The following is a 25860-nucleotide window of genomic DNA, read 5'->3' as shown; positions in this document are numbered from 1 at the left end:
CCAGTTAATTTGTTCCACAGCGTTACTTCTATGATGAAAATAGCAGACATAAGGACATAAGGAGTGCCTCTGCTAGGTCAGACCAGCTTGCGCGGCAGCCCATCAGGTCAAAGACCTGCATAGTAATTCTCTATCAGTACTCCTCAATCCCCTTTTCCTTCCGGAAATCATCCAATCCTCTATCTATACCCTTCAATCCCCATATCCTTCAGGAATTCATCCAAACCCTTCTTGAAACCCCGTAGCGTACTCTGTCGTATCACACCCTCCGGAAGCGCATTCCAGGTGTCCACCACCCTCTGGATGAAGAAGAACTTCCTAGCATTGGTTCTGAATCTGTCCCCTCTTAACTTTTCCGAATGCCCCCTCGTTCTTGTATTTTTCGAAATTTGGAAAAATCTGTCCCTTTCCACTTTCTCCATGCCCTTCATGATTTTGTAAAAGTCTCTATCATGTCCCCTCTAAGCCTCCGTTTCTCCAAGGAAAATAGGCCCAGTTTCTCCAATCTTTCGGCATATGTTAGGTTTTCCATACCCTTTATCAGTCGCGTCGCTCTCCTCTGAACCCTCTCGAGTATCGCTATATCCTTCTTAAGGTAAGGCGACCAAAATTGGACGCAGTACTCCAGAAGTTCTCGTATTCTCATAATGCATTTTTGAGAAGTCCATCAATGACAATCGCATCGCCCCTTGTTGGGGGATTAGTCGTGGAATTGAAAATTAACCTCCACATCACATAAAAAAAACAGATTGACACCAGTTACAAATGCATAACATTTAATACAATACAGGTGGAATACCTTAGGCATAGATTTAATTTGAAATATTTCACTTTTGCATCTGATTTATACATAGCCACCTTGGCCCAGATTCTAACGCTTAGCCTAACTTAATTTTTTAATTAACTTAATCAGCACCATTGATAAGCAATAATGACCTCATAATTGGTAAAAATTAAAATAAATTGGGTCTACGATTTTCAGGTTCAAGGTGCTTACCAGAAAGTGGGCGTGGTTAAGGATGGATTGTGGGCGGGTCTAGGTGCCAGTAATTAGGCCAAGAAAACTTGCATAAATAGGGGGGTGCCTAAGATTTTGACGACTACCGGCCCCTAAGGCATTCTAGGCACGATTCTGTAAAGGCGCCTCATAAAGACCGACAAGCGCAATGCGTCTCGTTCCTCAGTGCCAATATTTTAGGCACTTTTAGGGAATTGGAGCCCTTGTGTGTTCACGTGCACATCGTTCTCCCTTTTCCTGCTGATCACTGGGAACCTTCCTCAGTCCTGAACACAGAAGGGAAATCTCTTGAAAGGCAATCCTTCCATGTTGTCCTTTTTGACCAGTGGAGGCCACCGTAGGAACAGTAGCTGCTTTCCCTTTCTCCCTGCACTACAAGGCAGAACAGTGTTGTACAGATTAGAGAGTGACATGGGGACAAAATTGTCCCCTTCCCCGCAGGAACTTAATGTCCCCGTCCCATCCCTGTGAGTTTTGCCGGCGTCCCTGTCCCATTCCTTTAAGCTCTACCTTAACTGCAAAAGCCTTGAACACTTATGATTTTAAAGGGTTTGAGGCTTGTGCAGATGGGGACGGAGCTTGCAGGAATGGGGCAGGGACAGGAAAAGAACTCGCCGGGATGGGACAGGAAAATGAGTTCCCGCAGGAACAGAGAAAAATTTGTTCCCGTGTCGTTCTCAAGTACAGATAGTCCAAGCCCTGATTTCATCTCATAGCAGTGCTATGACTTGAACCAAGGGACTGTCCCAAAACATAATGTTTGTCACAAAAATTGCAGATTACAGCTAGATAGAGTGGCAGTCATCGGTTTATCTCTATGTATAGTGCACCATCCATTCATAAAAATAAAATGATTGGATCCCAGAAGCGGCAGGAAATTATTGTTCAGTAGTTGTAAGAAAATCATGCTGGTATGCTTTCCCATCAATCCATTTCTTCAAACACAGGCTTGGAACAGGGTCTGAGGGAGAATTTCAAACAAAAGCTCAATATTCTGAGGTCACAAAGGCATTGGAATGTGAGGCTTCCAGGGCTCTTTGTCCCTCTCACATCAGCTGCTTCTAATTCAAGACTGAAAAGTGTTGAAGTTTGTGCCTGGAAGGCCACCGATGAATCCTACATAAGGGTACATTATTCTAGTTGTTTTTACCCAAAACACACCTCCCCCTCTTTCTCATTTGAAAGCTTGACGCTTTCGTTCCCCTGTGCTCCTGGCGTACTGATGAAATATTCAGCTCATCTACAAAATGGCAACACCATGATTGCAAGGAAGCACAGTGGTTCCTCTTGATCTGAGTAGTGTCGCTTCACAAGCCCCTTTTACTAAAGCTTAGCACGCACGTTCTATTCTACGCCTTTGGGCCACGTGGAACTTAGTGCATGCAAATGTCCCTTAGCGTGTGCTATGCTTTAGTAAGAAAGCAGGTGGACACTGGCCAGCCATTTTTTTTTTTTTTAATTGCCTGTACATTTTCTTTCCAAGCACACAGGTAAGACAGGAAGCTCACTTGATACCAGGGCTGCGGACCACTGCAAGCCCTGGTAGAGAATCTCCAATGAGGGGGGAGGGATCCTATCTTCAGGGCTTAAGGCCTAGTTGTGGTGCTTCAAAAATAAAGTCTTTCCCTGGAAAAATTATCTTCAGTTTGTAACAGCTTTGGTTGCAGCTTCACAGGGTGAAATAGAGCAGAACGGGGATTTCTGGTCCTCGTCCATTTTTCAGGGATACTTTCCTTCTGTTTTCTGGGCTCCCTGTGGACTGGCACTGTGCTCTAAGGATGTGCTTTCGTTTGTAACAACATTTCCCATGTGGTTTCATATTGTCTTTAGACCAAAATGACAGGAAAACCCCCTGAAATTTTGGGCTTTTTGCCCCACTGACATTAAAGGTACACACACGATGGTGCTGGTAAGCCATCCCAGCCCCCCCCCATCACTACCTGAACCCCCAATCATCACACGACCCCCCTCTGATCCTCCTCAGATGTCTGCATTAACTGTCATCACCCCTATCCCTAAATGTCAGCAACACCCCCCCATGGAAGAGTTAGTTGATTTCTCATCTCCCCCCCCCCACAATTTCAGAAATGGTTTTTAAAAATTGCCTGCGTTATGTTTAATTATTCAAACCTGTGGGGGGGGGGGAAGGGGTAAAACACAGACCTCACAGATCTTAACTGCATGTCCTTAAAAATCTGAGGTCTTTGCTACTTTTAGTTTCAGCTTAGGGAGGGAAAAGCATTAGGATCCGTCAGTGCTAAAGTGTCATAGAGGTCTGTCAGAGCCATAACCTAGGCTGAGACTAAAAGTGGCAGAGACCTCAGATTTTTAAGGACATGCAGTTAAGATCTGTGAGGTCCGCATTTTACCCCTTCCCAAACCTGTGTGTTCATGGTGGTGGTGGTGGTGGGGTAGAGAGGGAGGGGACGGTGCCTAGGCGCTCAAAAGTTGACAGTACAGGGCTGCAGGTTCAAGTTGCGCCAGCCATGGAAGTCCTGGAACTTGCGTTAAAAACTCCTGCCTGACGCTGATTTTTTTTCTGAGGGCTACTTTAGGTCCCTTCCCCATGAGCAAATCCACTTCTTATTTTGTGCAGTGTCCAATACGCAGCTGCCGCAGGTGTCCCTAAAGCTTGTGTAAACAAGGCGTTCATACAAGGAAATTTTTCGACTCTTGTATCACTTAGTGGAAGATAACTGCCGTCAAATAATAATAATAAAAAAAAAATCCAAAGCATCTTAGCAAAATGAGTGTTTGCTTGCAGTGAGTGAGCTGGTGTGTTCCGTTTGCTTTGGCAGAGAGAATATATCACCTCCGGGAAGGTGTTTGCAGCTCTGTTTATAAGAAATACCTTCCCTTTCCTCTGTCCTTTTCATAGCCTCCAGGCTGCACTTTTTCCAGTACCTGTCTACTCAGCTGTGCCACTTAAGACACAGTGTCCTGTCGGCTTGGAATAAAGGGCTGATGAGGGCAGATAAACACGTAGGAATGTGGCAGCAAAGGGAGGGTGAGGAAGCCTCTCCTCTTAGCATTTGCTTCCTGGGCAGGTAGTGAGATATTTTCTTTGGACCCAAGACAGGAAAATCAAAGTTGTCATAGAGCAAAGTCCTCAGGGGTGCATTATCCAATGGGCAAGTGCCTACAGCAGTTTCTCTAAGCCCCAATTGCCTCTCCTACCCCACCCAATGGGCTGCAAGCACTGGACTCTCTTGTGGGGGGCTAAGGGTGGGGTTACCCTATGACTCCAGAAAAAGGAGGACGGATTGAGACATCCGGGTTTTACTTCCACTGAAAGCACTGGAAGTAAAACCCGGATATCTCAATCCGTCCTCCTTTTTCTGGAGCCATACAGCTGGCTGTCCACATGCCTAAAGATGGCTGGAGGCAGGGCCCCATGCGCCTAGAGCCTCGGTCTTAACTGAGTCAACTTCACAACTGGTGGCTGACAAAAAGTTAAAACTTCTTTTCCCTTTCAATCTCAGTCTCCTTCACTCCCTCTCCCCTGCTAATTGTGCCCCCCAGCACTGACACTCTAGACTCCTCCCAGGTCAACCCTTACATCTCCTTTCTCTCATTTCTCCTCGCCCCACGGTTACTAAGGCCAGCCCTGGCTGTGGGGTATAAACTTACTGCCAAAGGTTCTACCAGTTTCTTAGTAAGAAGTTCTCCCTGCTGTACCCAAAGGGCTCCAAGAAAGCCCCCCCCCCCCCCCAAGGCATTCTCCTGCTATTATGTCCCTATTTGTTATGTGAAACATCTGTTCGGTGTATCCACAATTCACAAATCATCACCTCTGTTTAGTTTCTCTTTTTCTTGTTCTCTTAGCTATATTCTGAGATCTTTTTAATTTTTTTTTTTCTCCTAAGCTACATATCTTTTGTATCAGGGTAGAAAGAGTAGCGGGCATCACCAAGATAAAATGCAGAACACACAAAGTGGCATAGAGAATAGAGACCATAAGAAGTGGTTGAGGAAGCAAAGTTTATTGGAAGAGGGGCCTTAGGCGTCGGCCAATCAGGGACTTAGGCCCCTTCCCGGTGCATCCTGGGAAGGTGAAGGCCCTCCATCTTGGAGAGGTGGGCCTCCCGCCAGAGGAAGTAGGCATCCCTCCGGCTGGCTTTCATCAGAAAGGCATGGGGGATGTCAGGGGGGTAATGGGACCCTGGCAGCTGGAGGGAGTGGGCATTCCTCCTGCTGGGGTTCTATCTTCTCCCTTGTTAGGTGGTATAAAAATACCTTATAAAATTTTTTTTTTAAAACCTTTTCTCTATCTACAAGGACTTTTGTAACCCTATGCCCCTGCATCAACAATTCTCAAGTAATTCTCTTTCACAATTCACTGCAGTGTACAAGAGCATCCACGGACCTTGTGCCTACTTCTGCCTCTTTAATTCTAAGTTCCTTACATGAGGCATCCACTGTTCGAAGCTTTGAAGACGTTAAATGCATACCAGCAGCTGTGGCAATCCAAAAAAGAGGAGGTTTGCTCTTAAGGTAGTGAATCCTAGAAAATCCTGCTTTTTTTTTTTTTTTTTTTAAACCAGGTTCTCAATACTATTCAATGAGGATCCTGGTTTTATCTTGTTCCTTGGTTTGGGACATCCTATGATCTAAATACTGCAATAAAGAAGGACCAGAAAATGCGCTGACTGATGCCGGCACAGATTCCTTCCTTGTGTTTTGCAGCAAAGTTAAAAGAAAAAGAAAAATACAGGACTGTACATAATGTTTCACAAACAGTTCTAAGCTTAGCAGACGCTCAGAGAAATCTTGGAGGCGCATTCTTGTAATCCTACCTGGAAGAAGAATGGAAAATGTTTCCTCGGTGGTCACAGTTGAGTGATCTGAAGACATGTGCTTTACCCAATGAAGCGAATTCTGCCCTTTGCTTTTCAGCAAGCTCTCGATTTTTAAATTCTTCGGTAAAAGAGCTGAAGATGCTCCTGGACAATGGAGTTTTAGGAGCTGCAAAGGTAGGGGGAGGGGGTGACTTGAGAAGAGCCATATGACTTAACTTTTGCTCGTTCTGCCAATGTCAAGGACACTCAGGCACTGAGTTTTGTCTGTGCAAAGCCGATGTGAAGCTCTAGACAAAGATGAGGAATATATTATTGAGAATTATACATGTGGCTGCACAAGGGGGGGGGAGTGTGAAGATCTGGTCATTAGATTTATTCACTTTGAAGTCATGAGATTTCCTTGTGTAGGAACATAAATTAAATCCCTAAGAACTGGTTCTGGAGTACACGAGACATCTATTTTGGCCTCTCTGCAGCAAGGCTTCCCAGACGTATCCTGGAGACACCATAGCCAGAAGGATTTTCAGGATCTCCATAGTCAATGTGTGTGTAGTAAATATGCATAGACTAGGTTTCCAAATTGATCTCATGCATATTTAGTATTGATTTTCAGTTCTGTGACGCAAGATTGTGTATGTAATGTTTTTGTACATCGCTTAATTTTAAGTGATTCATAAATTTTTAAAATAAATAAATAAATTGGGTAGGATATATAGCTATTAAATTAAATTAAAATGCCTGAAGGGGTCTTGTCAGTTGTTTATTTGCAATGCTCCACTCCCACCCAAATGTAGCACTGTACACCAAATACGGATGACACAATCCCATAAGAACATAAGAATAGCCTTATTGGGTCAGACCAAAGGTCCATCAAGCCCAATAGCCCGTTCTCAAAGTGGCCAATCAAGGTCACCAGTACCTGGCCAAAACCAAAGGAGTAGCAACATTCCATTATCTCAGAGTAAGCAAGATTCCGGAACCCCAAAGAGTGCAACATTCTATGCGGAATCCCCAAAGAGTAGCAACATTCCATGCGGAATCCCCAAGGAGTAGCAACATTCCATTATCTCAGAGTAAGCAAGATTCCAGAACCCCAAAGAGTGCAACATTCTATGCGGAATCCCCAAAGAGTGCAACATTACATGCTACCGATCCAGGGCAAGCAGTGGCTTCCCCCGTGTCTCTCTCTAAATAAACTAAACTAAACCTTAGGTTTGTATACCGCACCATCTCCGCAAGCGTAGAGCTCGGCACGGTTTACAGAGCTGGGATAGAAAGGAACTCCAATGAAGGATTGTAGGATAGGTGTAAAAAGGGTATAGAGAGGTTAGGGTACCGGAGAGGGGGGGAAGAGTTACATTAATAACATCAATAACAGACTATGGACTTTTCCTCCAGGAACATGTCTAAACCTTTTTTTTAAGCCCAGCTACATTAATGGCTCTTACCACAACCTTTGGCATCACATTCCAGAGCTTTACTATTCTTTGAGTGAAAAAAAAATTTCCTCCTATTGGTTTTAAAAGTATTTCTCTGTAACTTCATCGAGTGTCCCCTAGTCTTTGTAATTTTTGACGGAGTGAAAAATCGATCTACTTGTACCCGTTCTTCTCCACTCAGGATTTTGGAGACTTCAATCCTATCTCCCCTCAGCCATCTCTTTTCAAAGCTGAAGAGCCCCAACCTCTTTAGTCTTTCCTCATACGAGAGGAGTTCCATCCCCTTTATCACCTTGGTCGCTCTTCTTTGAACCTTTTCTAGCGCCGCTATATCTTTCTTGAGATAAGGAGACCAGAAATGAACGCAATACTCCAGATGAGGTCGTACCATGGAGCAATACAGGGGCATTATAACATTCTTAGTCTTGTCAACCATCCCTTTTTTAATAATTCCTAAAATCCCGTTTGCTTTTTTGGCCGCCACCACACATTGGGTGGCAGGTTTCATCGAATTGTTTACGATGACACCCAGATCCTTTTCTTGGGCACTAATCCCCAAGATGGACCCTAACATCCGGCAACTGTGATTCAGGCTATTCTTCCCAATGTGCATCGCTTTGCATTTGTCCACATAAAATTTCATCTCCCAGTTTAAAAGAGTTAACAATCTATTCAAGACAGAGAAACTGGACAAATAAAGGGTTAAGGAACTGTACCTATGAACTGTCAGATGCAACATTGTCCAATTTGTTTGTGTGTGCATCCGAGAAGTGCGCCCAAAGTTGGGTGCGCAGCTTTGGGCGCCATATTTAGAATCCAGGGAGATGTGCAATGTTTTTTTATTTATTTACCAGTTGAAGAAGCCACAGTGTCAAAATGCATCTGCATTCGATGTGGTCCCAGAACTTCATCAAGAGAACTTGTGAGGATTGCTTGAAAGATCAGAATCTAAGATGGTGACGATTCTTCTTTCTTTTGTATTAGTTTCTGATAGAAACCGGATTGTTAAAATGCACTTCAGGAATCATGAGAAACCGATTTATAAGTTACAAGTGCAGACTTTTCCTGATATGTCTCACGATGCACAGAAGCAGAAGGAATTCCTTCTTCTTCGTCTGGGGGTGATTCAGTCAGGAGGTCAGTTCTTCCTTGCTTGCTTCAGTTTAAAAACACAACCTCTGTTTTGGCTCAGGCTGCCTTTGAACTTTGCAAAGAAAGAAGTCAATTTACTTGCTTAAACAGTTGGCATATTGCTGCATTTCGGATGTTCAAGGCCCTGAAATCATCATTGCCAGGTTTCCTTCCTGATATCTTATTTCATTCAGGAGGAGAAATAAGTGTTTGAAAGTCTTTTTGTTCCCAAATATCTACTCTTCAACCTGGAGATTATTATCTATGCCAGATGTACAGGCTGTCAATTTTTTTATTTCATTGTGTTATTGAAGTATTTTGCTCACAACGGAGGCAGAAGCCTCCCTGATGAATTAACAGTCTGCATTTTAAGATGTTCTTTTGAATTTGCTAAAGATAAAGGAACACATCCCTCCGCAGAGCAAAACTCCTCACCTGCATGACAATAACAGTTCCAATGTAAGAATGATTGCACTGCTTTTGCCCATATGCTTATCGGAAGAGGAAAAAGGATGCCTGAGAGAGAGAACAGAGTTTCCTTGATCTTTTCTGCACCTTTCTCCCTCTTTCCCTCCCCTTCTATTTAAAGCATCTCGTTTCCTTTCCACCACCTTGTCTGACCAGTTCCTGAAACTTTATCTGCAGAATAAGAATGCAATGAGTTGAAAAGTGCTCATTTCTTGTGTGACAGGATGGCGCATCACCTCGTCTTTCATTCGCATATTTGGGCATGGCTGTATGGGGCACTCGGTGGGGAGAGACATTGTAAAGTGTCCTTCGCTGGAGTGTTTGGGGTCTCTGGGTTCTGACTGGGGGTGTTTGCAAATTGGATAAGTCTAGGAGTGGCCTATTTTGAGTGCCTGATTTTGGACAGGGACAGGGTGGAGGAACAATGATAGGATCTCAGGGGGGGAAAGGGAAGGGGGCACGCATGCAGCATGGGAGGTCAAGAAGGAGCAGGGGGGGCAGAGAAGCGGGTAGTGGAGGGCAGCTACCGCCTCGGGCGCCATTCACCCTCGCAATGGCACTGACTACTAGTTGCTGAATCCCATCTTATAGGAATAAAGCTACATGTGAGCCAGGATACGAGCATTATTCTGTGGCCTAGAAGCATCAGGTCATGCAAAGGTGCAGCCCCAGTGTTGCAGGGCTGCGGCTTGAGTTCCTTCCCCCAGACCCAACCCCTCCCCAGTAGCTACCTGAAAACTTATTGGAGGTCCAGGTGGGGGCATCTGGTGGGGTCCAGGGGGTGTCCAGTGGGGTGCAGAGGGGTCAGCCAGGAATGATGCCCAATCTGACGCCAATGTCAAAATGGCGCCCCTAGCAGCAGTCTCGTGTGACTACCTCTAGGGGTCATATTCTGTATTTCTGATCTGAACAAGAAGGGTCACCTTCAAAAGTTAATCAAACAATACACTAAGGCCCTTTTCTATCAAACTGTGCTAGAGTTCCTATGAGCGTCAGGAGTAGCGTGGACCATTCAGCGCAGCTCCCCGCGCTAAAAACTGCTAGCACAATTTCATACAGGGGGTGGGGGGTAAGTTAGTCCAATAAAAAGGATTTTACTTTTATTCATTTTGTTTTCTTTTATTTCTTTTAATTCTGTAAATTATTCCATATAAGGAAAATTTAAAACAGTGGTGTTAGGACTGCTTTAAGTTGTATCAAGGGGTCAATTAATGCGACTTAATTAAATCCCCCCCCCCCCCCTAGTGCTGGTTTCTATTGCTGGGCTCTTACAGTTAGATGAGTGATTAAGCAGGCTTAATTTAAGGCACCTAAGTTTTAAGGAGCTTCAAATTAAGCTCTTGTTTTCTGCAAATGTAGGAACCTAAGTTTTGAAAACATACAGGTCAGTTTTCAGCTACAATAGTTGAGGGATTGTTGCTTTTCTTTTTGTTTGCTTTTTTAGCAAAGGAAGCGAAAGAACAAATCACCGCTTAAAAATCCAGAAAAACCAAAAAAATTCTGTTAATTCAATGGCAGAGTCCTCCATCTTTGCATCAACAGAATTTATTTTAAAAAAAGAACTATTTTAAGAACATCAATGGAGCACCTTACTGTATGGTTGTCCTGATTTTTACTCCACTGTTTGCTTTCTCTAGTGTGTTTTTCAAACATGAGAACACAAGAATAACCATACTGGATCAGACCAATGATCCATCAAGCCCAGTAGCCTGTTCTCACGGTGGCCAATCCAGGTCCCTAGTATCTGGCCAAAACCCAAGGAGTAGCAACATTCCAGCATCACAAAAAATAGGAAGATTCCGGAACCCCAAAGAGTAGCAACATTCCACGGCTGAGATTATGATGTCATAATGCCTCATTCCACAGTGCCTCAGAGCCAACCTCATCAGTGATGTTACAATGGCTTAATTGTCCTATACTTGGCTCATGTAAGAACATAAGAATAGCCATACTGGGTCAAATCAATGGTCCATCAAGACCAGTAGCCCATTTTCATGGTGGCCAATCCAGGTCCCCAGTACCTGGCCAAAACCCTCTTTTCTCTTCAATGTGGCCTGCCTCTATTTCTTTTTCTTTTATTAATTGAAGATGATTGCATTTTGGAATTCACAAAGGAAAAGGCAATATGCCAATTATTAAGGAAAATGATCCAAAAGTTGTATAAGAGAAAAAAAAAATCCATAGCTTAACCCTACATCAAAGAAAGAAAGGATAAATGATAAAAGGAGACATGAAAAAAGACAATAATCAGAAAAATTGCATTCCACACATAACCCAGCAGAGAATTCTAATAATAATGCACCAATCGACACCTCTCTTTCCGTCAAACATTTCTACAAGAGAGAGGGGTCAAAAAACAAATTCAATACACCAAAATTTTATGATAATCTACAAGGAAATTCTAAATAAAATAATCCCCCTAGTACGTGAATTCTAGGTCTCAAGGCTAAAAAAAAGCCTTACGATGGACTTGGATAGCCTCGCCACATCCGGGCAGTTTTTGACCACAAAATATTGAATTTTTATTCTTAAAGTATTAACATAAAACTCTCATTTTATCTTTTTAGTTGCATTATCTTCTGCTATATGTAGTATCTTCTGTAATAAGTAATATCTTCTGTGAAATTGTAATATCATAACTCTTCACTGTTCCTGTAACTTACTCATATCCTGAAATGTAATTCTACTGGAATGTCCCAGATATTTTCTATATTGTAATCCGCCTAGAACCGCAAGGCACAGGCGGAATAGAAATCCCTAATGTAATGTAATGTAATGTAATACCAGTAGGGTTGCTCTAAGGAGTTTTCCAAAAGATCTGTTAGGGTCCACATTCTCAGGCTTGGCCCAAACATATACTGGTGCTGGATGAGATTCCCTCTGGCGTGTTGCAGATTCAGTGAATCCCCCTCTCTACAGCCCTGCTTTTTTATTAATTTTTTTTTTTGTTTCTTTATTTTTTCCTTCATGCAGTTTGATTTGTTGAGTAGGCAGCCTGCTCAACCAATCAAACTGCATGAAACAAAAGTAAACAAACAAACAAAAAAGGCAGGGGACTTGGATTGGGGATTCTCCAAATCCCCTGAAGGCCCTGACAGTACCGATCTGAATTTGATTGGCTGAGCAGCATCTGCCTGTTGCCTGCTCAACCAATCAAATTCAGAGCAATGCCCTAAGGGCCTTTAGGGAGTGGGGTGAATCCTGTCGCATCCCTTAAGTATTTTTCTGGCATTCTTGTGTCCCCATGTAATGAGTTCCAATAAAAATGTGAAAGGAACACTTGGTTACTGGAGCCCGTCAGCACACACTCTGGCCAGAGCAATAAACATTAGCCCTTGAGGATCCCAATGAGATGCAGGTGAGAATTTTGACCACAATCTCAGCAAATATTTGTATAAGACATTTAGATGGAAAGTGATCTGAGGCTGGCAATCACATATTTGTCAACTTGGTCACACTCCTAGGAAAGGTGTCACCAGTGCTGGCATGCTGCGGTGGGTGTAGGCTAGACAGGTAGGTTTGTAACAGTCTGTGGAGCTTTTATACCATTAGTCAAGACTTTGAGTCACTGAAGAAAAACCAAAAAGGAACCTCTTTGCTCTGTATTCTATGCAGTTTTTAACTGTGACCAGTACAAGGGGGTGCAGAAAAGTTCTCAGCTCAACCAAGAAGAGAATGACTTGGATATGGTTCAATCCATGATCTGAAACAACGTCAAAACATAGAATTTTGTTTCTGAAAATTGGCACTTAACAAAATAAGATAACAGTCTTTTCAGCTACGGTGGCGAAATAACGCTCAGAATTTAGGAAGTTGGTCAGTTGGGCCGAGAACCTTTCAGCACCCCCTGGTATGTAATAAAAGTGAGCCAAGTCTAGGACAATCAAGCCATTGTGACATCACTGATGAGGTTAGTTCTTATTGGTGGAATGAGGCATTATGACATCACAATATCAGCTCTGGTTACCAGAGACTGAAACTCTTCACACTACGAGGGCCAAGAAGAGAATGACGTGGATTGGTTCAATCAATGATCTGAAACGACATCAAAACAGAGAATTTCGTTTCTACAAATTGGCACTTAAGGAAATAAGATAACACTCTTTATTGTCACATGCTGTTGCTGGACAAATCTCCTTAGAGGTCTATCAGTAGACCTTTTTGAAAGGATCGGGTTACCAGACGTTCAGGAAAAGCCGAACATATCCTCTTTTTAGAGGACTGTCTGGGTTCTTGGACAGATTTTCCAAAACCTGGCAGTTTGTCTGGGTTTTGGAAAGCCCCAAGCTCCAACCACATCTGGAGGGCTTTCAACAAGCCTGAGCAGATGGCGTCACACATATCCACGAATGCTGGAGGTCCTCGAGACACAGCCTGGAGATCAGGAAAAAGAGAAGTGGCTTTTGGGGGCCGGGCTAGAGGCATAAAGGGGCGGAGTTGGAAGCAGAATGGGGCGGGGCTGGAGGGAAAACAAGGTGGGGCTCAGGGTGAAAAGGAGCAGGGCCATGTGTCCGGATTTTTCTTTCTTTAAATCTGGCAACCCTATGAAAGTGCGTTCCTATAGTGTGTAACCTCACATATGGGTTTATTTCAGCTGCTCTCAAAGGAGTTGGACCATTGTAGGTTCCTTTGCCTTCTCTGGTTCACCAGGAAAAGAAATAACTCCCAAGAATGGTTAATTTGAAAAAGCCAAACCTGTTTGTCTGTCTTGGCTGTTTATATTGTAAACTCTTTAGAGCAGGGGCTGTCTTCTTTGTGACTCTGTACAGTGCTGCGTACGTCTGGTAGCGCTATAGAAATAATAATTAGTGTTTCCATTTATGGTGAACAGAAAAGTTATTGGAAATTTTATAAAATGAGAGAGTTTCATATTTTGTGAATTCTAGCATCCACCTCCACCACGTAAACACAGATAAATATGAATCATCTTTCTGGTGATTACCAGTTTTAAGACTTTTGTAATAGGGAAATCAATTTTTTATTTATTTATGTATTGGGGGCTAATTAACCATCTTGATGAAGACATTCACCCAAGGTGGTGTGCAGCAGGGACGAGCTGAATATTTGTCTCGTGGATGAGATGAACCACTATATTGTACCTTTTCTTTTCCATGTGGGTTATTGTGGTTCCATGTGGGTTTGCTGTGGTACATTGCTGGGATTTCTGCCATCCTTTTGCTGAATTTTAATAGAAGCTTGCTTTTTACCAGGTTTTGCTTCGGATTAGACAGCTGTTGGAAGGTTAATACTGAGAGATTAGATAATGTCTTTTTCACGTTTGGACAAGTTCATGGAGGAAAAGTCCATAGTCTGCTATTGAGACAGGCATGGGGGAAGCCACTGCTTGCCCTGGATCGGTAGCATGGAATGTTGCTACTCTTTGGGGTTCCAGAATCTTGCTTACTCTGAGATAATGGAATGTTGCTACTCCTTGGGGATTCCGCATGGAATGTTGCACTCTTTGGGGTTCGGGAATCTTGTTTACTCCAAGATAATGGGATGTTGCTACTCTTTGGGGATTCCGCGTGGAATGTTGCACTCTTTGGGGTTCCGGAATCTTGTTTAATCTGAGATAAAGGGATGTTGCTACTCTTTGGGGATTCTGCATGGAATGTTGCACTCTCTGGGGATTCCGCATGGAATGTTGCACTCTTTGGGGTTCCAGAACCTTGCTTACTCTGAGATAATGTAATGTTGCTACTCCTTGGGGATTCCGCATGGAATGTTGCTACTCTTTGGGATTCTGAATGGAATGTTGCACTCTTTGGGGTTCCGGAACCTTGTTACTCTGAGATAATGGAATGTTGCTACTCCTTGGGGATTCCGCATGGAATGTTGCTACTCTTTGGGATTCTGAATGGAATGTTGCACTCTTTGGGGTTCCGGAAACTTGCTTACTATGAGATAATGGAATGTTGCTACTCCTTGGGGATTCCGCATGGAATGTTGCTACTCTTTGGGATTCTGAATGGAATGTTGCACTCTTTGGGATTCCGGAACCTTGCTTACTCTGAGATAATGGAATGTTGCTACTCTTTGGGGATTCCACATGGAATGTTGATCTCTTTGGGGTTCCGGAAACTTGCTTACTATGAGATAATGGAATGTTGCTACTCCTTGGGGATTCCACATGGAATGTTGCACTCTTTGGGGTTCCTGAATCTTGCTTTCTTTGAGATAATGGAATGTTGCTATTCTTTGGGTTTTGGCCAGATACTAGGGACCTGGATTGGTCACTGTGAGAACAGGCTACTGGGCTTGATGGACCATTGGTCTGACACAGTAAGGCTAGGCTTATGTTTTCAGTGACTTGTCCACCAGAAGTGTTTGCAGGTCCTTTAAGATTTACGTAGAAAACAGAGAACAGATAAAGACCATATGGCCTATTTGGTCTGCCCATCCATACCATCTCTTCCCCCTTCCTCTTGGTTTTTCTCATGCTGCTATGAGCGATACCTGCTGCTCTCTCATTTTTTTCTAACTTGTACCATGATAGGTAGGACCAGGGCAAAGGCTTAAGGTACATCTTCAGCCTTAAGTCCTGTTGTATTTTCAAGCACTTAATTTATCCTCCTCTCAGACATCATGGTTTTAAATATAAATTTTTGTTATCTATGTGTGAGCGTGTGTAAATGGTTAAAAAAAAAGCATTTGAAGTTGGTAAAATCTTTAACCTTTCCAAATTCCACTCTTTTCCTTCCACCGTGGATCTAGATGCAATGAGTCGGTGCGGGCTGCGCTTCAGCCCTTTCCACTGTATGAGCCGGGAGCGCAGTGGGTGGGACTGTTGATAAACAAGGTCTAGATTGCAAAATGAATCAGGCCAAGTATTCGAGTGTTTAAATAGTGCCGATGCACCAGTAAAGATCTGAAAGAGGAGAAAGCATCTCATGCTTTACAAAAAGGTTGATTTGTTTAGCTCCCTAGTGCAATTAGAATTGGAGCTTTAATGGCTCTGTAGTACCATACTAATCCCTTCAGCTTGTCCACTTATTCCCCATTCCCATATCTGTAAACATGAATCCTTTTGTTAAGTCTATGGCTGGTTATAACTCTCCTGATATATTCCTTCTGACAGCCAAGAGCTATTAAGGTTCCAATTATCCATTGTTAAGTACTGAAGTATACAAACTAAAGACTGCTGTATGTCTTTGATGGAGTTACATTTAGTTTAATTTAAACAAGGGTTTTTTTTTATTCCACCAGACTACCATGGAGTTGAGATTTGAAATGTTTTTTCCCCCTTTGGATCTTGCCAGCTGTACTATGGACCAGTGTGTTATAGAGATGGGGAAGTTTATCTGTATAATCCACTCACCTGTTCTGATTTTCTTCAGAGGCAAGACTGAGAGGTATTCTTCCAGTAAGGATATACCTGATGTATTTGCCTGGTGGTCCAGTGGTGAAGCGGGGCAGGAGTGATCTTCCTACGATCCTGCCCCATGACTCTGTACGGGGCCAGAGCTTCACCGCTAGGCCACCAGGTACGGCGCAGAGAGGTCCGAGAGGCGGGGGTGGGTCAGGATTTAGAAACTCGCGAACAACCAAAGTCGCGAGTCCTAAACCCGCAAATTTGGAGTCTCTGGTGATGCCCCATTTAGAGTACTGTTTGCAATTCTGGGGACCAAACTTTTTCAACTCTCAGACGTGAGAAGAAGGGCCCGTGGGCTCCGTGAGAAATCTCACTGCACTGCAAATCTCCGTTCTGCAGAAAGATACTGAGATATATTCCATTGACAGCAGTAAGTACAATTTTGCTTCTTTTTGCTCAGTGCATTTCATTTTCAGAATGCAAATCTGAAGTGACAGCCCAAAAGAGGAGAAATTGAAAAATGCATACACCATAGCTCTCCTTTAGAATGTAAGGGCCATGTGGTTGATTTATGGCCTTTGGTACAACCAAGAAGCGGTTTACCTTTATTATAGGAAAGTATTTTCTCTGTCCTTAGTGGGCTCACATTCTAAATTTTTTACCTGGGGCAATGGAAACTTGAGTGATTTGCCCAGGGTTACAATGGGAATTTGAACCCAATCACCTGGTTCTCAGCCCACTATATTAATTATTAGGCTCCTCCTCCAGCCAGGGGGGGAATAAAACCCCTAAATTTGACTCAAGTTTCCAGCCTTAAGCCTAGTTATAATGTTTAAGGAAAGTGTCTGATACGACCTTTGGTTGCTGGGACTTAAATAGAGGGAGGCCAGCCTACTATTTGTCATCAGGGCTATTTCAGTCCAACAAGGACAGCTTTGACCCTTCTCCCCATTTGCTTAGCTTTACTGAGGCCCGAGGCAAGGGCTTAATCTGGTTTCTCTCTTCCTCAGTTTCAGACAGGTGTTTAACCTCCTGGGCTATGTCCTTAAATTATAACATCAGTTTTGGAAGAGAGCAAACATTACAGCCACAGTTTTTTTTCCAAGGTTCTTTAAAGTATCAGCTTGCCTGTATCTTGCTTCTGTTCTGCCGCTATGGGTCTTAATCCTAGATCTCCTTTCCATTCAGTTGGACATTTGAATTCTTAATAATTTTGGGGAAGGCAACCCTTTCATTATGTGTCCAGTCTTTTATAATCCCTCTGTCATGATTTCTTCTTCAGCTGCCCGTTTGATAGTCATCCTTTCTGTGCACCGGCGTGATGCCTGCATTCCATTTATGATGACAAACAGCTCAGCAGCACCCTTCAGTAATAATTCATGCATGAGAAGGAGTTAAAGAGAAAAAAAGGACGATCTCACTTGTACTGCCAAACTGATTTCTGCTTCTTGAGTTACTTTGCAACTGTAGACTAGAGAACGACACGGGGACAAATGTGTCCCCATCTTTGCGGGATCTCCATATCCTTGTCCCGACCCCGCGAGTTCTGTCTCTATCCCATTCCTACGAGCTCTGCCTTAACCACACGAGCATCGGACGCTTATGGCTTTAATCCTTGAAGCTTTCCTAGGATATGTGTCAGCACTGAATATGTGTCACTCATGAGTCATAGGATATGCGATATAGTGCAGGCAGGAGGGATGGGCAATAAGTAAATTATCCTTTTGGGCCAGATTCTGTAAATGGCTCCTAAATTGACAGCTGTCGACAGAAAAAGCATATAGGAAATGAAGGGCAAATTCTATAAGAAGCGCCCAAAAGTTAGGCGCAGAACGGGACTTGGGAATAATCATCCGGGAAGATATGAAAGCTGCGAATCAGGTGGAGAAAGCTATAGCAAAAGCTAGACAAATGCTGGGTTGCATCAGAAGGAGCTTTATCAGCCGAAAGCCTGAAGTTATACTGCCGTTGTACAGATCAATGGTGAGAACTCACCTGGAGTACTGTGTTCAGTTTTGGAGGCCACATTATCAAAAGGATGTGAAGAGAATGGAGTCGATTCAGCAAATTGCCACTAGGATGGTCTCAGGACTAAAAAATCTCCTATATGAAGAACGTTTGAGCAGGCTGCGTTTATATTCTCTCAAAGAGCGCAGGGAAAGGGGGGACATGATAGAAACATTCAAATACGTCAGGGGCCGTATTGAGGTGGAGGAAGAAATATTTTGTCTTACGGGTCCCACAGCGACAAGAGGGCATCCGCTAAAACTCAGGGAGGGAAGATTTAATGGGGACACCAGGAAGTATTTCTTCACCGAAAGGGTAATTGATCGATGGAATGGTCTTCCACGTCAGGTAGTCGAGGCCAGAACCACGCTCGACTTCAAGGGACGATGGGACAGATAGGTGGGGTCGCTCCAGAGGAATGCTTAAAAGATGGAGGGAGGGTTCTTGAGTGGGCAGACTTGGGCCGTCGGCCCTTTTCTGCCGTCATACTCTATGTTTCTATGATATAGGCACTGTTCAGCGCCATTCAAGTCAAATTGGGTGTTTAGTGAATCAGGCCCTTTATGTTGTACCCCATGTCATTTCCATGAATGGTTTATTCCTTTTAATTTGCCCATTTTTGGGGGTCTCAGGAGCAAATCTTTTGCATGCACATTCTTTTCCTGAAAGTGCTTGCATGCTCAAGGCTTTGAACAGGTGCATTATGGGGGAAAAAACCCATATGCACTATTATTGGCAAACGAAAAAGCATGAAATGTGGTTTTATGTTTCTTTTTCTTCATTAGTGACATGCAATGACACGGCATATGTCACTGACATAATCCCAGGTCATTGCAAATAACAATCTGTCCCTAGCAGGCAGGCCCTGAAGAGTGGCGAACGCAACTGCTCGGCTGATTTAGGTTCAGGGACTTTCTTTCCATGGCTAATCCAGGAGAAGGCCAATAAAATAACCCCTGGGACTAATGCTTCTAACTTTGGAATCTTTTTCTTAAGCTCTGGTAGACAGTGGCCTTGGCGCTTTTTTCTGCCCACTAAGGCCAGTTGTAACTGCAGCCGGAAAATAACGTAACATATCATAATTTTTTTATTTATATACTGCATAAGCCTTACAGTTCAAAGCAGTTTAATGCGAATATTGTAAATAATAAAATCACGTATGATAAATTAAAACATAACAATGGGAGAGTTTTCACGATAATGGGGGGAAAGGATGTTACTAAATTAGGATAATTTAATTTGAGAAGAGGAATAGCCAATCTTCCATTTTCTCTGCTAATGGTCATAGGCTAGTGTTGTCATAGCACACAACCATTTTGAAAAAAATAGTGTACGAGCCCTTACCAACACTTGTTTTGTAGGTGGCAAGTGCTTACACACTAATCCTGCGCTAATCGGTGTGTGGGGGGGGGATTCTCTAAAAGGCGCCGGTTTTCTAGTGCCCAAACGCAGTAAAAAAAAAAAAGCTGTTGAAATGACGTTTTTAACTGAGTTTCGAGGTGCCTACTGGCATCAAAAAAATCAGCGCCGTAAGGACAAAAATCCTTTTCTAACTCCACAGAATTACTGCGATGGCTTTATTCCATACACGCAGCCAAATCCTAGCAAAATCGTTCTCCTCTCCAAGCGCATCCATTTTACTTTTGAAATCAATAGAGCATCATCGCAGAGGCTGTACCCACTGGCAAAATGTTGCATCGGGTGCAGATGCATTGTAAATTAACAACTGATTGCTATGTCACTTCTTAAAGTACTTCCATGTATTGGACAACCCCCCCCCCCCCCCCCCCGCCCCCAGATAAATAAGACCAAAGAAATTCCTAGTAATGCATTTAGGGTGCAGAAAAGCGAAGATGCTGCATGCAATTGGAGTAGAGAGAGGCTGATGTGCATGGAACAGGAGAGAGCCATTGGGGTGATAGTGTCTGAGGATCTCAAGGTGCTGTGCAGCTCGGGGGAAGGGAAGACATCTTGACTGGTAAGTTGACTTCTGTCAGCAATACTTGGGGATGATATATGGTTAGAATCAAGACTTCATTATGTGGGTGGTCTTTATCTGCCATCACTTAACTGTATTACTGTGCATAGCAAGAGGCATTACCAGCTGAAGGGAGAAGGTGATAAGCAGTGGTGTAGTGAGGAGCGCGAGGGGCGGTGGTGCCCCTCTTCCACCCCCCACCTCCACACGCTCCTTTCCTGCCCTCTCCTGCTGTGCGCATGCCACTTCCCTTCCCCCGTACCTCTGTAACGTTCCTGGCACAAGCAGCAACTCCCCAAACTGCTGTCACTCAGCGTCAGCTCTTCCTCTGACATCACTTCCTAGGGGCGGGTCCAGGAAGGGCTATACACTTAGTCCAGTGAGTTTCCAGTTTTTTCTGCTTGCTTTTTTTAACCAAACTTTTCAGTCGTTCCTTTGTAAGCAGCCAAGGATTGTAGTTTATACAGTTAAATAAATAAATTAAAAAAGAAGATGGGATGAAAGCAAAACAAATTATTTTCACGTTTCCAAAAAGGATCCAGATGATACGATCCTTAACATAGATAGGGAGGAGGTAACGGCAGGTTCTCAGGATCTCAGATACCCTTTACTCACCCTCCAATCAAAGGCATACAGCGTGAAAAAATACATGACTGACTACTTGCCACGCAAGCAGTGAAACTAGACAGCCACATCTCCAAATTAATGATCTCGGCATCAAACTACAAAACCTTCAGAGGGGAATAAAAACCAGGCTATTCAAGAAATATGTCAAGACAAACTCCTGATATAAGCAATAACCTCACTCCATCACCAGCCCAAGGCTCTGATTCTATAAATGGCGCCTATATCACGCCTAATGCTAGGCGTGACTTAGGCGTCCAAACTAAGTGGATAATGAGCCATTTAAGAGCCTTAACTTGCTAGTTTACTGTGTAGGACCCTGGTTAAACCTACAGCCTTTTACCCTAATGTTGCTGGTTTGAATCCCAGTCACTCTCTCTGACGGAAGAGAAATAAATAAAAGCATTAAACAGATCCAACACCCAGCATCACAATTACAATGAAAAAAAAACACCCTAAAATCGCCATTCTAATAACATCATCATAATAAAATATTATAACATTAAGGACATTGTTTGGACATCTAACTCTCACCTAAAGCCCAGGGTCACAAGGAGCAGCACGGGGTTTGAACCCACAACCTCAGGGTGCTGAGGCTGGAGCTTTAACCACTGCACCACTCTAGCTATCATACTGTAGCAACAGTGAGCCCAGAATAGAACAATCAAGCTATTGTGACATCACTGATGAGGTTGGCTCTTATTGGTGGAATAAGGCATTATGATGTCAGAATACCAGCTCTAGTTATTAGAGGCTGAAACTTTTCACACTTTATTTATTCTGTTTTCTATACCGTTCTCCCAGGGGCGCTCAGAATGGTTTACATGAAGTTATTCAGGTATTCAAGCCTTTTTCCCTATCTGTCCCGGTGGGCTCCCAATCTTAATGTAGCTGGGGCAACGGAGGGATTAAGTGACTTGCCCAGGGTCACAAGAAGCAGTGTGGGATTGAACCCACAACCTCAGGGTGCTGAGGCGGTAGCTTTAACCATTGCCCTTCCCACCAGCTGTTTAATCCATGATATCCTACCTCTTGTATTCATCTATTTTCCATCCCGTTTTCCCCAAGAAGCTGAGAAGGGATTACAGGTTAACATGAAATACAGTTCAATTTTACGATGCAAGGTTGTGTCCTAATTCGATACATATTAGGAAGTCTAATACCAATGACATAATATAAAATTTACAGGTTACAATTTATTCTGAACAGTGTAAGTTTTTCAATACAAGTTTTTATCCTAACTAGACATAGAAACATGACGGCAGATAAAGGTCAAATGGCCCATCTAGTCTGCTCATCTCCAGTAACTATTATCTCTTTCTCTCTCCGAGAGATCCCAAGTGTCTGTCCCAGGCTCTGTTGAATTCACAGTCTCTGTCTCCACCACCTCTTCTGGGAGACTGTTCCATGCATCTATCACCCTTTCCGTAACGTCACCCTACCACCCTCGTAACTTCATCCTATGCCCTCTCATTGCAGAGTTTCCTTTCAAATGAAAGAGACTGAACTCATGCGAATTTATGCCATGTAGGTATTTAAACGTCTCTATCATATCTCCCCTCTCCCGCCTTTCCTCCAAAGTAAGAGATTGAGATCTTTAAGTCTGAACCCATACGCCTTATGATGAAGACCACATACCATTTTAGTAGCCTTCCTCTGGACCAACTCCATCCTTTTTATATCTTTTTGAAGGTGCTCCAGAAATGTACAGAATATTCTAAATGAGGTCTCACCAGAGTCTTATACAGGGGCATCAATACCTCTTTTTTCCTACTGGCCATATCTCTCCCTATGCAACATAGCATCCTTCTAGATTTTGCTGTACAGTTACAGGTTAAATTTGCCATATTTTTTCCTAACTTGATACATACTGGGATCTAGTGCCAATATACATTTCTTTGTAGTCCATTGGTCAAGAGCAGGGGGGGGGGGGGCAGGATTAGGTGAAGAGGAATGTTTTTATTGATTTCCTAAAGCAGAGGAGTCCTTCACGGGATTTGATCTTTGGAGGCAGTCGATTCCAGTGGCTCGATATGAAGTGGGAGTAGGAACATCGTTTGACGGTTTGCAATTGTAGGGCATAACCAGGGGGCGTTTTGAGGTGTATTTCATCCTGGGAGTGGAGGGACCTCTTTGGCACATACTGAGGAAGCTTAGCCATCATGTAGCCTAGTGCCATGTCGTGTAAGGATTTGAACACTAGTATCAAGCTCTTGAAGACGCAACGTTTGGCTAAGGTCAGCCAGTGAGCCAATGATAGAGCCTGGGAGACAGGGTCACGGGCACGGAGGTTTTTTTCCCTTAGAAGTCTGCTCTTTCCTTCCTTTCTAAAAACCTTGCAATCTAGTCCCGAGATCCAAAATAAAATGTGAATGTTCACTCATAAAGGCAATCAATGATATGATTTTAAAATCGGGGTAACAGATTTACGCAGCCCAGCAACCAACCACGCCAAAGCACTTTGAATGATCTGCTTACTGTAATGGAAATATTTAACCATAGTGGCCTGCAAAACTTTTTGCGCAAATGATTTGTCACGGTTCTCATAGGTGACGAGCTAATTTGAATAGTTTTGCATCGCATTACCTCATTAGCATAAGTTTTGCACTGAACGCTATCACAAGTTAGTTTAAAGAAGTTAATGCATTTAATGATAATGCATTTAAATTAGCCACAATAATATTAACCCTCTTTAATACAGTGGCCCCCTATATTAGAGAAAACCTCTGTTTCCCTTCTACTACAATTTCAAATGACCCACATTTTTTCTGTGCAAAGAATAAAGTTTAATGGCCACAAAATGCACAGCCCTGCTGTAAGAGTTTCAAATGAAACATCCCCAGTTTCAAAAAAACAATTGATTCGTGGACGGGGTTTTTTTTGTCAATGATTGCTGTAGAAATTCAGAAAAGATTTTTTTTTTTTTAAGAAAAAGAAAAGATGCAACCACTTGAAACAGGGAAAGCATAAAACCTCCAAACTTTCCCTTAATGTCTCAGATGGGGTTTTAACCCTGAAGTAGGGAGCTAGTGCAAGGAAAGAGCTCAGTTTCCAGATTCTTGGGTGATAAGGAATTCTAACTACTCCTGAGGAGGGAGAGACTCAGGGCTCCAGGTGGAAGTTTGACAGATTGGCCAGGTAAAGCGAAATCCCCGCCCCTCCTTACCTAAACCTGGGGATATATATCAAGACAAAGTTAGAATTAAGTTGAGGGAGAGATAGACTTTGTGAGCTCTGTGATCCTCCTGGTAACTGCAGACTTTTTAAAGTTTTAATATAGGGGGGCTACCAAAATCCTGGAGCTGGAAGAGAGGATCAGCTTCCCCGCTAACATGTTATACCTGGAAAACAATTCACAGCCTCAGTATAATGAGGTAAGGATCTATTACAGAAAAGTACTCTTTGGAGAAATGATTACTTTTAGGACTCTGGTGTTGACTGAATTTCATTTAGTGCTTTCTGTATTTACTCCTAATACTGGTCAAGTTTGCACAAGATTGGGGGAACCAATAGGCTTATTTGCACAGCAGGTTATGTATCAGTATTTGGATACAATAAATAAAGCATCACTTTTGCACTGTGGAGCTGCTAAGTTGGAAAGATAGCACTGCATGCAATAAAAATGTTATTATACACCACGATAAGTAAAATGCATCAGGATTTTTCTTCTCTGCAAATCTTTTCACACATTGTTAAGGACTTTGGATTCATCTTTGGTGATGTTAATGCATCTTCAGAGACTTTTGCTAACAGCAAAACAAGTGGGTTCGCGATTCTTCAGTTAAGCTGGCTTGGGGGGAGGTTTGAAAATAATGTGCAAGGGCAGACAGAGTGATAACAGATGCAAAGTTCCACACATTTAGGGAAAGTATGGATGATTTTTGTTTTTTGTGTAAATAAGAGGTTGTTAATTTCAGGGCACTTTCCAATTCTCAGTCACAGTCTCATGCCCTCTCTTTATCTCTGTCTGCTACAGATGTATTTTTCAGATAACGAAAGCAAGCTACTCAGGACTGAGAGGTTTGCAGAACTTAACTGAGTCTATGAGGCTCTCACAGCAATACTTTTTTCCAGGGACGGTTGTTTCGTTTTGCATAGGCTTCATTTTCGTTTCGGGAGCAGTGTCGTTAAAGAGTGCGCTCTCTCTGCAAAAATGGCACACTCTTTTTCTGGCGGTGTGCAGATTATTGGCAAACTTTTTTTTTTTTTCTTTTCTTTTGCCTGCTTTTGTTTGTTAACGACATGCAATGCTATGGGATATGTCGTTGACATGTCTTATGTCACTGCAAATGACAGGCCGTCCCTAATTGGTTTACATTCCACAGTAGAAGGCAGCTGTGTTGACATTCGTCCGCGTAGCAGTGAACAGATGAAACAGTTTGTGATGGGGTCCTGGGCATTATTAAAACAGTGTTATGGCAAAGGTGTGCAGAGAGACAGGAAGGGAAGGATGCCAGGGATACTTTACTTGTGTTGAGCAAATACAGCACTATTTGCCTATCTAGAAAGTTCTGCCCTTGTCGGTGAATAATTTTTCCTCGACACACAAACGCACAGTGGAATCATTTTTCCTTTCAAATGGAGAGAATATCTTTTGAATGCTTCGATGACCTTTTCTCGCTGTAAATTACATATTGGTGGTATATCTTGTCAGTTCTCTGTATTTATACAGGCAGTTATAGATGGACACAGATGATTTTTTCTGCTGCTAAATACTATAGCGCTATACATTTAATATTGAATAGACGGTCCCTGTTCAGAAGAGCTTACAATCTAATAGACGGGGTTGGGGAGTTTCTGGTAGAAGGAATGATACAATGCATATAGGTATCTAACAGTGAGTGGGAATTAAGAGTTGAAAGGAGCTTCAAAGAAGGAATATTAACTTTGTGCCCGGATGCATTTTTATAGGATGAAGGAGGAAGGCTTTTAGGGGTCTTTTTACAAAGCTGTGGTAAAAAGTAGTCTTGCTGCGCCCGTAGGCGGGTCTTTCCAAATTAATGCATTGGCATTACCAAAAATTTGTGTGTGAGCCTTTGCCACATACCTAATGTCGATGTGTTAACTGATTAGCGCAGAAACAT

At 43.0% G+C, this 25860-nt stretch overlaps 1 protein-coding gene across 4 annotated transcripts in view; it reads left to right on the top strand.

The window, feature by feature from the left end:
* The first annotated feature begins 24014 nt into the window (after positions 1-24014).
* Positions 24015-25860, top strand: part of TP63 (tumor protein p63) — a 168299-nt gene continuing 166453 nt past the window's right edge. For all 4 annotated transcript variants that reach the window (XM_033959374.1, XM_033959373.1, XM_033959375.1 and 1 more), the window contains exon 1: positions 24015-24150. In XM_033959374.1, coding sequence (XP_033815265.1) covers positions 24109-24150 — 42 coding nt within the window. In that variant the 5' untranslated portion in view covers positions 24015-24108. The remainder of the gene's footprint in view (positions 24151-25860) is intronic.

The sequence above is a fragment of the Geotrypetes seraphini genome, chromosome 9, assembly GCF_902459505.1.
Source record: "Geotrypetes seraphini chromosome 9, aGeoSer1.1, whole genome shotgun sequence".
Lineage (NCBI taxonomy): Eukaryota > Metazoa > Chordata > Amphibia > Gymnophiona > Dermophiidae > Geotrypetes > Geotrypetes seraphini.
Note: the sequence above shows the minus strand (reverse complement) of the source record. Positions and strands in the feature narration are given on the sequence as shown.